The sequence below is a fragment of the Chrysemys picta genome, chromosome 8 (genome assembly GCF_011386835.1).
Source record: "Chrysemys picta bellii isolate R12L10 chromosome 8, ASM1138683v2, whole genome shotgun sequence".
Taxonomy (NCBI): Eukaryota; Metazoa; Chordata; order Testudines; family Emydidae; genus Chrysemys; species Chrysemys picta.
In genome coordinates, this window is record NC_088798.1 from 28,941,803 (window position 1) to 28,960,592 (window position 18,790).

Below are 18,790 nucleotides of genomic sequence, written 5' to 3' on the forward strand. Positions count from 1 at the left end.
CAGACTGCTTAAGAGTATCTCTTGCTTTTCCTAAAGTTCTTTAAAACAAATTAAAAATACATATAATATGTTACTTTATTTGCTAGATTTGTTCATGGCTGCTTGCCTGTAATTGATTCTACCACAGATTAAGATGACTTTGCCCTGGTTATTCTGACCTGGCATCTGATACAAAATGTTATCTAACTGATAATGACTCAGTGAGCAAGCAGTATTAAGTGTGACAACTGTCTTTCTCTTATTTCTTGATTTGCCAAAATGTTAAAATAATATAACATTATGGATTTTAGTTAAAAGCCCAGTTTCTAGATTATTCTCTATGCTGCTGCGTCACATGAACTTTTGAGGTTCTTATTCCTGTTAAAGTCAGGTTCTAGATTTATGTGTAAAAGGGATAGAATTAGGGTACCAGGCAATTTATAGATTACAGTGATTGGCATTTTTCCACATTAGTATAGTTCATTTGTAAATTATTATGGCTATGCAAATATGGCAGTTGAAGTGCAACTTTAAAAATGTATTATTTGCTTTGTTAGTACTTAGATGCTCATTGTGTTAGAGATGGTACAAACACATATGAAGACTCAGTCCCTACCCAGTAGAATTTACAATCTAAATAGCTAAAACAGACGGTGCCTGGAAAGAAGGGAGTATTATCAAATCCCCATTTTACAGATGGGAAAATTAAACACTGAGCATGAAATCCTGGTTCCATTGGAGTCAATGGCAAAAATCCCATCGATTTCAATGAGGCCAGCATTTTATTCAGAGAAATTAAGTGATTTGCCACGGTCATACCTGAAATCTGGGAAAGAGCTGAGAATTGTCCATTGCCTTAATCCCAAAACCTTACTTCAACAGCGGTATGAACACATATGTAGTTGCACATTTTTGGGGCATGACATTGGCCTCCACTTTTTATTCTGAGGGCCATACCTTTACTCAGTATTCAGAATTATATAATATTTTACTAAGACTATCTTCTTTTTCTGTTACTTTTCTTTTCTCAGTGCACTTGATGTGTCCATGATATCACCAACCACAAGAAGCCCCCTCTGGAAGTCTGCAGCTGGAATACAAGATTGGTTTGTTCCTTTCTGGTCAGATTATAAACAAACTTGTCCTTGTCTTTAGCAATATTAAATTTGCCCTGTCTTTCAAGGTGGTCTTTCAGTTAACCTAAGGTGGCTACCTTAGCATTTAAAATGATTTTCAGCCATTAAGTCTAAAGTGCTTTTGCCAAGCAACATTAAGAGAAAATAGGTCTTGACAACCAGCCAATCCTGGCACAATAGGACACACAGAGCTGGCCGATGGTTTTCTAGAACAGATTGGAGGGTTGGTGACTGGATCCACTTTGGCCATAAAAGTGCCACTTGCCCCAGCAGGTTTACATCCTACCTTCGCACAACATGCCATGGCCTCCCCTCCAGGCCTGCAACTAGGAACAAAGCCCCAGATGGCAGAAAATTTTAAATCAATATGCAATCTGGTGACCAAATATGGAAGGGGTTGGCTGGTGGGGTAGGCCAGCCAGGGTGGAAGATCCCAAGTAGTTAATATCAGACAGTACAGAGCAATCATACTGAGCTGTTGTACTCAGTTTACACAGTATTTCAGTGTTCAGAACTCCAGTTAGCCGGGTTTCATGCATGTACGTTGGAGCTCTGCAACTCACTGCTTTGTTAAACAATGAGTGGAAAACATATAGAGCTCATCTATGGCCAGCCCTTACATTGCCTCACAGTGAGGTGAGGGAGTAAAAAGTCTCTCCCTTTGCTCAGCCCATGTAAGGTGTGGCCAGAAACACAGCCCTTTATGACTGTCCTTTGGAGGGGAAGAACAGGGCCTGCTATCAAGCTGTTTCCATGTGAAAGCAGCGCTCCAGAGGGGGCAGAGAGCCAGCTACCCACTCTGGTGTGAGGAGAGGATGCTGCTCCCCTTAGAAGAAGCATTACAAAACTTACGCCACCCCATGGAGCTTGAATTTTGAGAAAGAATTCCTCCTGTGTTCCCCTTGGAGTGGTGTGCCTCCACACTGCCCTTTACTAACACCTAACCTGTAATTTCTATGCACATCCAGAGATTTTCTAATTCTTTTAACTTCATTATTTCTAAGCCAACTTTATTCAGTCATGTCACAGGAATACTTCTCAGGCAAGTTTAAAAAAAAATTTTTTTGAGCTGGCCCAGTATAAAAAAATTTGCCTGGTTTTTAAAAACTACCCAGACATCAGAAAATGAGCCAACTAGAATTTCACCAGAATTTTCTACAACATTCACTGTCAGGCTGAGAAATTTTGTCCCACCAAGAAATATTTTCAGAAATACAAACACCTGCAACTAGAGACTTAGAAAGAAAGCAACATAATAGTGTCACCAATGAAACACTAGTATTTACACTCACATGTGGACTTGTAAGACCTTGGGGCTTGATTTTCAGAAGCGCTGGGCATTCCATATAGTCGGAGCATATGGGAGTCAAAATCAGACCAAAAATAGAAGCATTGCCAAGCTCAAGCATTCAAAAATCATGAGTCAGCCCCCCCCCCCCCCCCCCGCGCCCCCCGCCCAATCATGAGATTTTAAAAGCAAGTTATTTTCCTTTGCCCTCTTGGGTTGGAATATCTAGAGTTCACATTTTCCTGCTTTTCTCAGCAACACAAGGGCTAGACATTTACTTTATTTTAAATGAAAGCTGTGATTCTTAGGTAATAACCTGACTCCAGCAGTTGGAGTTTCAAGACAGGTACTAACTATTTAAGACTCAATGATAAAATGGCAAGAGTTGGGAACATTGTAATAGATACACAGATAATCTATGCTATCCAAAGGCTGTACATCCATGTCTGCGTGTGCGTGCATTACATATACACAGAAACATTTTGTTTTTCTGCATTAAAAAAAAAAAAAAAAAAAAACCTTACTCTTGGCAAAGTTGCAGTGTGTGTGTGTGTAATGTGTCCTCTTAGCTCCGGTCACTATGACCAGGAATTTTTTGAAACATACAAAGATTTCACCAGCAAAGTGTAAATATTGTACCTTCCAAGGTAAAGGTCAGTTTAAATGGGAATAATTCAAAACTACAAAGCTTCTTAGTAGAAGAAGGGGCAAGGACAATCACAGGTCAGCTAGAACCTTCCAGATCCCTAATAAATAAGTCAAATTGCCAATGCAACCACATATTTGAACTGAACGAGTCTTTCAGATTGCCCTATTCATCATTATAATTACTTGCATCCATACCACAATAACATATAGTCTTAAAACGAGCACAGGCTAGAAAATGTTGTGGAGCTGGCGATATGGGTCAGAGATAGAAGGAGAGAAAACGGGATAAAGATATGGAAGATGGGAATAAATAAATAAAAGGCACACAAACAACTTCCAGGGAGTTTTGGGGAGCGGGTTGTTGTTTGAGGAGTAATTTTTAAGGAGCGCAATGGTCTGCAGATCTCAGCTTACAAATATTGTGAATTTTGCTCTACAATTAAATATACAATTTGTAATTTTCCCTTTGCTGATCAGTCATATTAATCACGTGGTTTCATTTCTGTTTCCTGATTGGACTAGCCAAAGCACACGTCAGATTGTGTATTTGACACAAAGATTGTCCATTCATACTCTGTTGGTTAATATGAAATGCAAGGCACTTATTTTACAATGAAAGGTGCCATAAGCCTTATAAAGTTCTACTCTCTTGGCAGAGTACTTTTTTCTTTTTGGACTGGCAAATAAAATCTCATTCAGTTTTTATTACTGTCAATCGTCATGGTGAAGGATGGGTGAGTGGATTTTGAGCTGGAGCTGGTAAATTTTTCAGCACAATAGTGGAGGGCTGTAGTACAGTATGCAGTTCATTTGAATAGACAGGTGATAAATTCACTTTTTGTAGTTGCACTAGTAAAGCTTGAACATTAGTGGAAAATAAACCTAAGCTGACTATGATTGAATTGAAATTTCCTTTAAAATTGATTGAACTTTTCCAATTTTGTCCGCTATTTGATCAGCTCTAGTTATTTGTAAGCTTTGTACAGCACTAAGGCACTTGGAAATTCCTCACCCACTGGGAAGAGTCAGTTTAAAATTGGGATATGCACAGAACAGAAGGACTGTTCCACATTTAATGTAATAACAAGGTGTCAGTTATTCCTCACTGAAGAAAGCCTCAGATAATGTATTCAAATAATCCAGTTGCATGTGTTTCAGCCAGTATTTGACTACCCACAAACCAACTATGATATGGCAAATGAGTACTGCTGCTCAGCAAAACTCACAGTGAAAGGAATGGCCCTGGAATAGGAGGATTACTTGGACATAGGCCTGATTCTACAAACCTTTTCTTACTCAAGTACACCTTCCTCATGCAAACAGTGCAATTGACTTCAGGGGAATGCTCATGTGACTCAGGGTTTATAGGCTCTGGCATTATTGTTGGATTATGCTGCTGTGCCTGTGTTTAATTTGATAGATCATGTAGCTAGCATACACAGAGCATACTGCCATGAACAATATAGGGAACACAGGCCATATTTGGACTTGACCTGAGTAACTTTGGTTGGCCAAATGTTTAAGTTAGCATGATTAAGAGATGCTTGAAGCTGCTTTTTGGGTCTGTAGGCAAAAGGTTGTTAGAACAAGGGCACTCATTTGCCGTAGACACTGCCTCCCTCATTTACACTACATTTCCAGTGTCATAACTAACTCGCTGTCATGAAAAGGTGTGGAAATGAGTAAATGTTTAAGCTTGACTAGTCATTAATTATATTTAAACAATCAAGACACTTCTGCCTGAGCCTAAGCAAAAGTTTGTCTACCAGCTCCTGATCACCTGGCACCTTCTTGCATTGAGACACATCTGTTTGTGGTTAGTAACAGATTGGGTTATGACGCACACACCGCAGGCAAATTAGAATCTTTGCTGTGACTCAAAGAGCCAGGTGTCCCATATGATCTACATGCTAGATCCCCTAACTGGACAAGAGTGTCGTCTGGGGCAGAGGAGAGGAGTCACTGATCCCTGGAAAAGATGCCGGCTCTGTGGAGAAAAGGGCGGGGGTGGGCTTTCTTTCAACAACACAACACCTGAAGTTATATCCTGCTTCCTTGTCTAGATTGGCTCAAGAGCGCCACCAGCTTTTCTGCTGCCCTAGGCGGCGGAAGGTCCCGCCCCGAAATGCCACCCCCCACAGAGGCAGCAGAAGGTCCCACCCCCAAAATACCCCTGCTTTCGCCACCCCCCAAATTGTAGTGCCCTAGGTGACCGCCTAGGTTGCCTAATGGGTTGCGCCGGCCCTGGATTGGCCCCTCAGAGACTCAGCAGTAAAAGACTCTGAATGCTGGCTGAGCCAAGCCCGCAGTACAACGAAGAGAGCAAGAAGATCAACTGCCTTTCCCACCTCACCCCACCCCTGCATGATGAAAGTACATTTCATCACCCCAGAAGATATCAGTAAATATCAGCCTAGGTCTGAACTAAGATAAATCACGTGAGTTAAGATTTGGAGAAGACCCCGTGAAAATCATCTGTAGAGCAATTCAAGGGGGCTCAAATCACTCACGCACCCACTGGAGCGTGTGTGCATGTATATGAATGCATCTCTCTGTGTGTTCTTAACTGTTCCCCAAGTAGATGCTAAAAGCCAAAGCTGTTACCAAATCAGCAAGGGATCTCCAGGTTAAACCAGTATTGTTCTAGAGCTGCTGTAAGTGCAGGATTTTAGAAGTTATTCTGAGTCTGTGCCAGGCTGCCAGACAGATACAGGCATTGTGTCAAAGTGGGGAGGAAGATATATTAGAAAAGCAAAGCTTAATGTAATCTGTATGAACAGTAATGTTAGCAGGAGAAAAGAGCAGCTAGAAAGAAGCTACCAGGAAGTTATTATATGAGCTGCACTTCCTGAAAATCAAGGCAAGGAACAACCGTTGCCTCTAGCAGACACTGAGCTAACTGCTCGAGTCAAAGGGAACAACTTCTCCCCCTGCCCTTCCTGCAAAATTCTAAAAGGATTGTTTTTAACTTGCTCATCAGAACTTGATCTAATGATTAACTAATTGTAGTAATTGGCGAGCCAGATAAATTGAACCATTGACCTATTGGTTACATCTTAATTGTAACCTCAATTTGATTATTGTGTTATACTTTTATAAATTAACTTAGGAGAACTATAAATTAATGTAGCTAGTGACATATTTCACTTAAACTCATATTTGTTTTATAACTGCTAGCTTAATTCTTTAATACTTGTATAAAAGATACACTGAACTGGTTTATTTCCCAACACTTCAATGCAGAGAAAGTAACCGGTGTAAGAGAAAAAGGTAAAATCATGAACAATCATTCCTGATCCCATCCTATTTTTTAATTTAAAATAAGACCCTATTATTCCTACAATGAGGGTGGTTTTGTTACAGCTGTGATTTCCATGACAAAACCCATGAACTTGGAGATTTCAAAAAATAGTTAAGAGCCACAGGTTTTGTCAGTGCTTTTTTGAACAGCCAGTTCAGTGCATGAGTCTGAATGCTCTGTTTCTCTGCACAATAAAGAAATGCCATCTGATTTGAGAACAGCCAGAGTCCTGAAAAAGGTTGCACTCTGGTTCCCTATCCCTGGAATACTGGGAAGGGGAAGAAGAGTAGGGCTGCTCGAAGAGTGTCTTGCTGGGAATAGAAGGTGACATGAAAGATCAAATATATTCTCCAAAAGTAATTGCAAATGAAGAATCATGCACTGGGGACATTTCTAATTGGATCCTGCGGGAATCTGTTCGTGGCCCAATGCTATTCAATATCTTTATCAATGAGCTGAAAGAAAGCGTAAGATCATTACTGGTACGGTTTGCAGACAACATAAGAATTGGTGGAGTGGTAAATAAATTATAAAGACAAGTGTGACTTGATCACAGTCTGTAAGTATCTATCTGGGGAACAGCTTCAGTTTAGTAGACAAACATATACAAGATCTAGTGGTTGGAAATTGAAACTAGATAAATTCAGACTCGAAATAAGATGTAAACTTTTAACAGTGAGGGTAATTAGCCACTGGAACATTTACTAAGGACTGCTGGTGGATTCTCCATCACTAGATCTAGTTCAAATAGGAATTATTTTGGGGCTGTTCTATCACTTGTGTTATACAGGGTGTCATGACTATAAGGGGAAGGGTGACGGCTGTCCTGTGTGCAGTGCTATGGGGTCCCTCCTGGCCGGAGACTCCAGGGTCCTTTTCCCTGTGGGGGGTTGAGAGGCTCAGGTGGCCTGGCTGGCATCTGACCTAGGGGACCAGTGGGGGGACAGGATGCTTTTGAATCTTGGGGGGAGGGGGGGCTTTTGTTTGTGTTCTTTGTTTGGGAGTGCGTTCGTTCTCGGGACTGAGAGGGACCAGACATCAATCCAGGTTCTCCACATCTTTCTAAACAAGTCTCTCCTATTTCAAACCTGTAAGTAAATAGCCAGGCAAGGCGTGTTAGTTTTCCTTTGTTTTCTCAACTTGTAAATGTACCTTTTACTAGAGTGTTTATCTTTGTTTGCTGTACTTTGAACCTAAGACTAGAGGGGAGTCCTCTGAGCTCTTTAAGTTTAATTACCCTGTAAGATTAATTTCCATACTGATTTTACAGAGATGATTTTTACCTTTTTCTTTAATTAAAAGCCTTCTTTTTAAGAACCTGATTGATTTTTCCTTGTTTTAGATCCAAGGGGGTTGGATCTGTATTCACCAGGAGTTGGTGGGAGGAAGGAGGGGGAATGGTTAATTTCTCCTTGTTTTAGATCCCAGGGGGGTTGGAACTGTATTCACCAGGAGTTGGTGGGAGGAAGGAGGGGAATGGTTAATTTCTCCTTGTTTTAAGATCCAAGGGGTTTGGATCTGTATTCACCAGGGAATTGGTGAAAGGTTTCTCAAGGCTTCCCAGGGAGGGAATGGTGGCAGCGGGACCAGCTAAGCTGGTAGTTAAGCTTAGAAGTTTTCATGCAGGCCCCTACATTTGTACCCTAAAGTTCAAAGTGGGGATACAGCCTTGACACAGGGGGTCAGATTAGATGATCACAATGGTCCCGCCTGGGTTTGGAATCTATAAATGATTGCTGGTAAAGTTTGCAGACAACACAAAATTGGCGGAGTAGTAAATAATAATAAGGAAAGGTCATTCTACAGAGGGATCTGGACAGCATGGCAAGTTGGGCTTACTTGAACAACATGCTTTCAATATGGCCAAATGCAAGGTCACACATTTTAGGAACCAATACTGTAGGGTCACACTTACAAGATGGGGGGTTATTTTGGAAAGCAATAACTCAGCAAAAGACTCAGGGGTCATGGCGGGTAATCCACAGAACATAAGCTTTCAGTGCAACGCAGTGCCAGGAGAGCAAATGCAATCCTTGGATGCATAAGTAGGGGAATAATACTGCACAGAAGTAGGGAGGTGTTACCACCACTGTATACAACATTAGTTAGACAGTCACTGGAATACGGTCTACAGTTTTGGTGTTTGCACATTAAAAAGGATGTTGAGAAGCTGGAAAAGGTTCAGAAAACAGCGACTAGGATGATTCAAAGCCTGGAAAACCTGGCTTATAGTGAGAGACTTAAGAAACTCCGTTTATTCAGCTTGCCAAACAGAAGGTTAAAAAGGTGACTTGGTCACAATCTGTAAGTACCTACAAAGGAAAAAAAATGATAGTAGAAGGCTCTAGCAGAAACAGGCATAACAAGAGCCAATGGCTGGAATCTGGAGCCAGTTACATTCAGACTAGAAATAAGGCACAAAATTTTATGTGAAGGTAATTAACCACCATTGGTGAATTCTGCATCACTTGGAGTCTTTAAATCATGGCTGGATGTCTTTCTATCAGTTATGCTCTGGTCTGCCCACAAGTTTTGGATTCAATGCAGAACCCAGCTGGTGAAAAGCTCTCCCCTGTGTCATGCAGGAGATCAGACTAGAGGATCTTAATACACACGTCTGGCCTTGAATTCTGTTCATCTGTGTTGGGGACTGGAAGATGGGGAGAAGAAGAAGAAAAAAATCACATACCACAAATGTTGGTATTTTTCTCCTACATATAACATCATAAAATCCCTGCTTTAGTTGTAAATTCCAAATAGTAAGTACAAGCAGCAATGACTGATCAGACTTCAGATAGGCATTTTTAAGGCTGTCAGCATGTCTGCCTAAGCACTGAAATGTTGAGCATTCTGCTTATTTTGTAAATTACTTATTTTCCTTTCAATAACAAACCTTTTAAATTGATATTTCCAGAAAGTTTATTAGATTAGTTAGCCAGGCCCAGTTAAAGTGGAATACTTCTGATAATAGCTTGGCTGAAGGGTCCACGTTTCTTCCAGTATAATCCATGGGAAAATTCACCGCCATTTTTAATGCACCTTAACCAAGGCAGAGTGAGAATCCATTAAAGCTGTTGTAAGCTCTTCCTAGGTTGAAGGCATGGATTGCTTCATAGAGAGGCATATACCAACAGCTAATGTTCTTTTTAGTATGGTCAAGAATGAGTTTAAAATTGGGGCTGGAGGAGCCAAAAACTTAATTAAGGAAAAGGAAGATTTGTAGCGTAAGGAAAGGAGTTCCATGTACAAAATAGCACGGTCAGGCCTTGTCCATTCAAATGGCAAACCAGATAGGAGTAAAGTGTTTTGGTTTTTTCAAATGAACTCTCTGCAATCTCCATTAAATCATGTAATAAAAGTTTCCAGAGCCTGAGCTGTAGTGAAGCAGCACTTAATACAGCTCATGAGTGAGACAATTTAAGTTATGCACGACCCCCGTCATGGGGCTGGCTCTATGTTGGTCAATTTCCCATGCACAAACTGGAACAGCCCAAGGGCTGCTCTAAATTATGCTAGCTGCTATTGGCCCCAGGGGGCTGTTATAGAATCCACAGATTGCCATGCTGTGAGGGACAGAAGATAGCCACTTTGAAGACTCCAGTACACGGAGAATCCCTTTAGAGGCAGGGCACTTTCTCAGAAAAATTCATGGAGGAAGTTGTGTAAGTTTATATTTTATATGCTGCAAAGCCCAGGTGGACGAAGTGGAAGACATAATGGAGCATACAGACCCATAGAAAGTTGGGGGAGCAACATCCCCTCTGGCCCCATAGCAAGTGACACCCCTGCTTACAGAAGTGCACTGGCAAGCGATCCTGTTGTGGCTGATCATGCTAGCTTTAGGGCAGCTTTATACTGGTCCCCCAACCAAAACTGTACTAATGCAACTCAGGACTTGTCTCAAAACCTGGGACACTGTGCCTGCCCATTTTCCGAGAGCATGTGTGGGAAGGTTTCCCCTTCCCAGCTGAATTTAACAAATACTTGATTTATGTTGTGGACATTTTTAGCTAGCATAGTTGAGGGGATCCTGGTCATCAGCTAAAGCAGGCCCTGGCAAATGGTGATTTTTAATATCTCTGATCTTATAAACAGATATATGATTTTCTCCCATTACTGCAAGTTTCAGGTCTGTGGGTACAACAGTTCCATGGTGAATTAGGCTGAAGGTGGTTTACAAATGATGTTGGGTTTCTTAAGGTTGCAATAGGTCAGCTTGGAGCATGAGTTTGAATGTCTCCCTAAGATGCTGGTAGTTTACTTTGGAGAAAATAACTGCTTCTTTGAAAGGCTATAGGCCAGAGTTTTAAAGGTAAGTAGGCACCTAAAGATGCCAATAGACACTTGGTAGGATTTTCAAAAACACCGCTGTAACTCCCAGGGAGACAGGCACCTAACAGGGAGACAGGACTTAACAAAAGTCAAGCATACAATAATGAAATTCCTATTTCTATCATGGTGTAATGGGTATACCCCATTGTACTCCACCATGTTTGTAAAGTAGATGGGCTTCTAGGTATTGAATCCTAGTGCAGCTTTTAATTTTTTGACCATGGTACATTTTAGTTAGCCATTTTATGACCCTTCACTACTAAACTCGTAACAGACTAAGATCAAGAACCATGAATAACTAAATCCAGGCAAATAATCTTATACCTGGTCAGCCTCCCATACTTGGAGAAAGCAGCATTATTTTTATCAAAGAAGATTGACAAGGTAGCCTAGCATCCATAGTGTTACTTGCTGCAGAGTAAAGATTCTGTGGCAATCTTAATTTCACCACACTATTTGTATTAAACTCAGAAGCGCCCACCTTAATATTGTACATGTGCAATATTACTTCATCCAGTAGTAGTAGCAGTCGTCGTATACTGCATGCAGCTCTAAAGTACATACTATTACACTTAATGGGTGAACTCCACCCCTAACCTCCTCAGTTTTCAGGCCTCAATCTATCCATCCCCTCACTCTGGGAGTGGAATCACATGCTTCTCCTACTCTCAAGCCAGGATCCAAATTGCAGGCGCCTGGCAGTAACTGCAATTTCCTCAGCAGGTCTAACCTAGGCTCAGACTTTCCAGTTCTGTTGCCTCGGAGAACGACAGCAGTTAATACAACGACCAGACAGTTCCTTAAAGCAAAGTTATCTATTTAGAACAAAACAGGCTGTACTTGTAGCTACCTTTCCTCTAAGGCTTACCAATCCCTGGATCTGGGAAGGCCCAACTTCTTCAGAGTCTCTCCTCTGGGTCTCTCTCTCTCTGTCAGCCTGTCTCCCTAGACTGCTTTTGACAAGTTAACCCTTCTTGCCCCGAGAAGGGCTTTCTAACTGTTTAATGCGCTCTTCATTTCCAGGCTCCCACCTTTGGCAAAACAAGGCTGGCAACTTGTTGGAAACCAGAGAAAGGATCCTTGAAGCTAAGAGCTTACCCCCATTGTCTTTCAAGCGTGAGCTGGGGTGTCCTTATCTAGATCTATTGTGTTGCTTTCCTGTTTGCTCTTCCGACAGCCCCCATGTTATCTCCATACAGGCACACAGGAAATTCTAATAAACCACCATCCATATACAGCAACTTTACCTCACTGACCAGGTCACCTCCAATATTCATACCCTTATTAGAGATCAGTATTTGTACATTAACACATAGCAGATCTGTGACCATTACACATACACTAGCCCAAATACTTCAAGACTGATTATAGCTCTACAGTTACAGGATACTGTCCATGTTGGCAGAACTCAAAAATTGGCCTATCAGTTCACCACCATGTGCCTCAGTTGCATACAGGCTTGCAACACAACCTGCTTTCATGGAGGCATTGAAATTACATTTACAAGTTTGCGTGACTCCTCAGAGGTTTTCCCGACTACTAAAATGCATGATGTTTGCAGAACTGTAAGCAAATTATTACAGACAGCCCCCAGTTGCTACTATTCAATAAGCACAAGAAATTTGATGAATAAGAAACACTTATTTAATCTTTCAAAATCATTTTATTACCCCAAAAAATCTGTAATGAGGAGAAAGAGTCAAGTATGGGAGTTCAACTAAGTTCTTTAACAGGAAACTAACTAAGCTTCCCAGTGTATCATCATAGACAGAACACCATTTAATTAATTTAAAACAACAGCAGCACCTAGTGGCATACTGGAATCACCAATCTTAACATAGAGCTTGAATAATCAATTATATGAATACAGAATAAGAATTCTATACATGACTTTAAACTCCTGGCACATTCCTTCCTCCCTTTTGAGAGATTTTTACAGCTTTGAATATGTTCTTTATTTAATGGAATGCCTGAGAGCATAAATTGACCAGGCCAAGTTCCGCCCATTGACTTATGAGGGTTGTTGATCTTAACCCTGTGGCATGTGGGTACTGTTATTCAATTTCAGTACAGGAAATGGCTCAAACTCACATTGATTAATTGGGACGAAATAGAAAATCAAGAACTATATTGTTAAAGATGTTATTATTTTGAAAAACCTATGGCATTAAGACAATCTGAATGACTAACCTCTGGAAAAGGATGGCTAAGAGGCCCTGAACCTTCTCTAGGCAGACCAAAATTCACAATGCACATGGCTGCCTGCATCCTTAAGAGTGCTTCATGCAGAAGATATTATATTAAATTAAATTAATGGAGATATCCCATCTCCTAGAACTGGAAGGGACCTTGAAAGGTCATCGAGTCCAGCCCCCTGCCTTCACGAGCAGGACCAACTACTGATTTTGCCCCTGATCCCCAAGTGGCCCCCGCAAGGATTGAACTCACAACCCTGGGTTTAGCAGGCCAATGCTCAAACCACTGAGCTATCCCTCCCCCCTGTGCTCTGGAGTTTACACTGGCTTCCAATTCATTTCTGGTTGAACTGGAGGTGTTGGATTGACCAGGAAAGTTCCAGTGGTTTCCATCTTGGCTCCTTTAGTGACCTCTTCTTCCCCTCCCTTCCCATGTGATACCACAGCAGTTGAGATCAGCTGAGTCTCCTGAACCAACTGCACCCAGGTTTGAAGGAGACAGAGCCAGTGGCACTGAGGGCTCTTAATGCTGGAGTTCATTCTCCTGCCCTTAGTCTGACAGAAGAACACTTTTCTCAGGCTCTCTCTGAAGGGGTTGGGCAGGCACATGTACATGAACATATGCACATGACAGAGACCAAAGAGGGGTTACATTCATACTGGTTTGGGGGTGCAAGGGTTTTGACATAGATAAATGATAATTTGGTGCTGGAATATATTAATTGCACTTGGAGCAAAGAGGAAGCACGCTTTAAAAAACCAAAACAAATAAAATTACACTAGGCCAAAATCACACATGTCCAAAGAAGAGAGATGACAAATGATAATTAGGATTGCTATTCGGGACCCCAGGGCTTCCTTGGCACGAAAAAGAAAGCCCCTGCAATTTAACTCTGCAAAGCAGCAATGCCTTCACAAAATGTCTATAGATCTATTTCATTAGATGCTGATTTTAGGCATAGGCACCTATAGCACAGGGCTAGAAGCAACACATTCTACTAGTAAACTATTTATGCACAGAAGGCTAAATGCCATTAACATGTTAACAATGCTATCCTGCTCTGAACAACTGTACCAGGAAGGAATGGAAACATTTTTACCCAATAGCGACCTTGACTGCCTCAGTTTGTCGCTTCAAAATAAATCAGTTAACTCAGAAAACTTTTTTTCTGTGATCATAAGAGTTGGGATTCTGTAGCAGTATTTATGGCATAGGCCTCAGTAAAGTACCTTAATATGAAAGAGCTGTGGAAGCTCCAAATGGAGAAGTGACATCATGAAATGAAAAGCAATCACAGAAGACACCAAATGTTTTGCTGTTGGTACCTCAAAACAAAGGTCAAGTTGAATCCCTTTCAAGTTGAATCCCCTCCCTTTTATCTCTTACACAGTTTCAGAATTCTGTTATATTCTATTCTTCCACTCTCCCTTCCCCACTGCAAATTTTTATTTTTATCTGTACCTACCCTTTCGCTAAGGCCTCTCCCTTATGTATGACCACTTCATGGAGTTATGATCAAAATGGATTTCCTTAAATCAAGGCCAAAGTAACTCGAGTCCATTAGAAAGAAAAACACACCATCCAGATTTGTTGATGTTTACAACTGGTTAATACAAAAAGATCATGCTGGACTGCAAAAATTAAATGCACATAACATATGCGAATACATTTCTTAGAATATACTTTGCACATTTATTGTTCAATTATGTTTCAAATAATTTGATTCTTGACTGAAACAATTACAGTCCTAATACATCTGTAAACAGAATATCACTATAAAACCAGCTTAAATTGGCATGTAAAATACTATGATTATAGATGCATGTTTCCTTTCATGGCATCTTAGCAGAATCATTTATACTGTCTATTTACAAACATATAAAGATCTTGCACTTTAATCATTGGAAAGCTATGAAAGAGGTACTTTCAAGTCACATGACTTAATAAATATATAACCTGCTTTGTTAAAAATCTACAGTATACTGTACATTCAAGTTGAGACAAAAGTTTCAATGCTAGCTACACTTGATATAAATGTACATTTACAATAATTAAACAATTCCTAAAAGTGCTACCTTTGTCTGCGATGAAAAGAAACACTAAGGTTCCAGTGTTTCATTTACAATCAAAAAATAAAACAAAATAATCTCATACATTCCTTTATTCACAGAATCTGAGTGTCTGTTACTAGAATATCCAAAGCTTTTTCTTTTTAAAATCTTTCAAAAGTTGCAGACAAAGAAGGGGCAAGAAATTGTTTAAAAAATAAAAAAAAAAGTCACACCCACACACTGCAACACATTTCATCTCTTAGCTCACTGAAAGGATGATCAAACTCATAACACCCTGTTTCACCTTAGAAAGAAAAGTTTATGGACACATTTCTTTAACAAAAGACAGCAGACAACCCTAGAAAGTCTAAGGCAGTTTATCCATATAACAGAGAACATGAACTTTAGAAATCTTCTGTGACCGAGGTCTTGATGCATTATTCAGTTTCTGCTTTGTTGAGTCCCTTCCATTGCTTTGGCTTGCTGTCTTCAGTAGTTTTATTCAATACAACACTCAAATTGCTGGAAAGAGAAAGTTAAAGTGTAACTAATATTCCCCTTTACAAATATAAGTAGAACAATTGTTTTGATAGTGGTCGAAAGTTGTATATTAATTATGCTAAATAATATATTCCACCGTAACTCTTGTCAATGTCTAGTTCAGAACTTCCCCAAGCTATGGTCCCTTTCTCTAATCACTACTACTCCAGCTGAGCAGTTCACATACACTATAAAAGTAAAGATGGGTGAGATGATTTCAGATACCTGTTATGTGGGATATGCTGAATTGTCTGGCAAAGTTCCTCTGAAGGAGGTACACTAGGCAAGCAGTGAGGTTTCTTTTGCCGAGACCTGAAGTTCATTAACTGATTGTCTGGGTCAGAACCTGCAAGACATACAAGTATGTTATTAAACAACAATGTAGTTATGAAAGTATCTAGAGAGGAATTTTTCCATGACTCTTATTTTCTCCCAATAATAAAAAAAATAATAAGTATGCACATTCATTATTATTAAGGCTACGATTTTGCCATGGATAATTTTAGTAAAAAAAAAGTCAGAGACAGGTCACGGGCCATAAAGAAAAAAATCATGTAACTCGTGACCTGTCCCTGACTTTCACTAAAAACATCCCTGGCAAAACGGGGAGGCAGGAGGGTCCAGCACCCTGCTGCACCCCCCCATCCCCTGCAGCAGCTGGGAGCTACAGGGACCCCATTCCCCAGTGGCTGGGAGTGGTCCCCCTGCTGCCCTGCGAGGCTAGGAGATGTGGGGGGATCCCTTGCCAGCAGCAGCAGATGGGGAGCTGCTACTGAGCAGCTGTGGGATTCCTCTGCTGCCAGCGGCTGGGAGCTGTGGGGGTCCTGTGGCCGCTGAACAGCTCCAGGGAGCTGTGGTGGGGCTGCTGCTCGCGGCAGCTGAGCAGCTGCAGGGGCTGTCGCTGCCAGCGGTGGTGTCTGGGGACTTGCGGGGGCCCCTCTCCCGCCCACTGAGCAGCTCCGGGGTCCCTCTGCGGCCGAAGGAGGCTGGGGATCCGTCCCCGCGACCACCATGATATAATCTTAGCCTTAATTATTATTGGATGTATTGGACTAAAAATTATATTGAAATCAGCATAGGCGCGCGCGCGCGCACACACACACACACAGTACTATGTTTTGTTTTTGTAAATATTTAACTTGAAAACAAAAAAAAATAGGAATACAAATAGTCACATTGAAGTCAATGGGACTATTCATGTGCTTAAAGATACTCATATGAGTGTTTTCTGGATTAGGTTTTTACTTCTTGTTTAGCAAACCTTATTTCAATTGATTCAAGGATTACTTTAGAGTCCAGGATACCTGGCAACACCCATGCAAAAGTCACTTATGTCAACATGAAAGCTCATAAACTAGCCCAAAGTCCAAAAGAAATTAAACTGAACAGATAGCATTGCTTAGCACTTTCTATTCTAGTCCCTCATTTAAGTGAATGAGAAGATCTGCATTAACTACAATGGGAGTTGGACCAGGCCCTGTAATTCCTTTTCATTTTTAGATTTGAAAAGGCTTCAAAAAGGTGGGCAAGCAGAATTATACAGTATTACATGGCACTTCCTGTAGGGTTATAGTACTTTGTAGTGAAACCTAACAAAGCCTTAAAGCTAAAGTAGAAATATATAGTTTTTAAAAATCATTCTAGTGAAAACCGTTCTGTAAAAGTATCCTGTAAGTGGCAAAGGAATTCTTTAATTTTTATATTCTTACATCCCTCAAATCTAAGCTTTGGGCAGGGAGGGCTGTTTAATGCTACATTCTCTCTTAAAATGCACTTAACATCCACACACACAAAAATCCACAAGTATGAAAAAAATCACAAATGCCACAGCACACAAGTCTGACACCAATAAAACATTCTTTTTTTAAGGACAGCACCCAAATAATCTTATTTCTGTCCCTAAACATAAATGTTTCATACCAACAAAAATAATTCCATGTAGAGAGAGGTCTACAGGAAGACCAGGGGAGCTGCACATTGGAGGGAGCAGCAGTGCCTCCCATCTGATTCTCTAATTAAACATGCTATTTAATGCTAAGAGTTCTTTTATATAATTGACATTCAACAGGTCCCTTCTCAAAGAGAAGTTTATCATGTAGCCATGACTGGATTATCAGGATTCCCTTCTTAGGTGAACTACCAGGAGAGCCTAGCAGCCCTGACTTGCACATAGATTTTAATGTTTTTCATATATCACATCATGAATTCTCTTTATACTTAGGAAGTCTCCATTTCCTTGTGTATGTATCTTCCAACTGAGAGAGACAAAATAAAACATAATAAGGATAGTTTTATGAAATGTACAAAAGTTAGTGAGTTAAATACTTGCTTCCTGAGTAGGCACTTTGACTTTTCACATGTTCAGAGTTCTTGTGATCAGAAGTCATGCTCAAAAACTGTTGCTTCAGCCAAGCCCCTCTATCTTCTTCAAATGCCTTTCTCTGAAAAGAGAAATGTCCACTTATATTCTGTACAGAAAGTGGTAGGTTTATAATGATTGATTTGTTTTGCATGTAAAATCATAAAGTGAAGTTCATTCTTATATTGAAAAAGTGGGCAGTTTAACATAGACCTACAACTGTGAGATCCCGGAAAGGATCAAATGGCAAGGGTGTTTGCAAACTGAACCCCATGGTTTGGCTCACAAGGATGTGCGATGAAGGTTCTTGCAAGTGCCTCTCACTTTACCTTAGGGCAGGGTTCTCGAACTGGGGGTCAGGACCCCTCAGGGGGTCGTGAGGTTATTATGTGGGGGGTCGCGAGCTGTCAGCCTCCACCCTAAACCCTGCTTTGCCTCCGGCATTTATAATGGTGTTAAATTTATAAAAAAGTGTTTTTAATTTATAAGTAGGGTCGCACTCAGAGGCTTGCTATGTGAAAGGGGTCACCAGTACAAAAGTTTGAGAATCACTGCCTTAGGGCTTTTGGCCAGGAAACTACCAGTCAGATGCTAAACCCACCTTCTATGCAGCTGTCAGAAATGACTATGGCTCAATAAAATAAATAAATTGGTAAACTAACCTAAACTCAACTCCACATACCCTCAATGAGAAATGGGTAAACGCTATTTACCCTCCACTACAATACTACGGTACTGATCATCTTGCAACTCCAAGTGCCTTCTGGGAAGAGAAAAAAGAGCTGGAAAGGAGTCCTGACTACTCCCACCCAAATCTGAGAGAAAAGAACGAGGGTTTCCCTTTCACGTGACTCTGTAAGCAAGGGAGGAGAGAAGTGATGTCAATGTCAGGCAGTCCTCAAAAATCCAGATGGCAGCAGGATGGGGAGGAGACAGTTCCTGTACCTCTTAAGAGATCAG

General features: G+C 40.8%; 1 protein-coding gene across 6 annotated transcripts in view; it reads right to left on the minus strand.

Moving 5' to 3' along the window:
* Window positions 1–14,548: 14,548 nt before the first annotated feature.
* Window positions 14,549–18,790, minus strand: part of SSX2IP (SSX family member 2 interacting protein) — a 36,049-nt gene continuing 31,807 nt past the window's right edge. For all 6 annotated transcript variants that reach the window (XM_008166611.4, XM_005294451.4, XM_042840524.2 and 3 more), the window contains 3 exons: window positions 17,801–17,912; window positions 15,697–15,817; window positions 14,549–15,453 (listed from right to left, as the gene is read on the minus strand). In XM_008166611.4, the coding sequence (XP_008164833.2) occupies window positions 15,369–15,453; window positions 15,697–15,817; window positions 17,801–17,912 (318 nt within the window). In that variant the 3' untranslated portion in view covers window positions 14,549–15,368. The remainder of the gene's footprint in view (window positions 15,454–15,696; window positions 15,818–17,800; window positions 17,913–18,790) is intronic.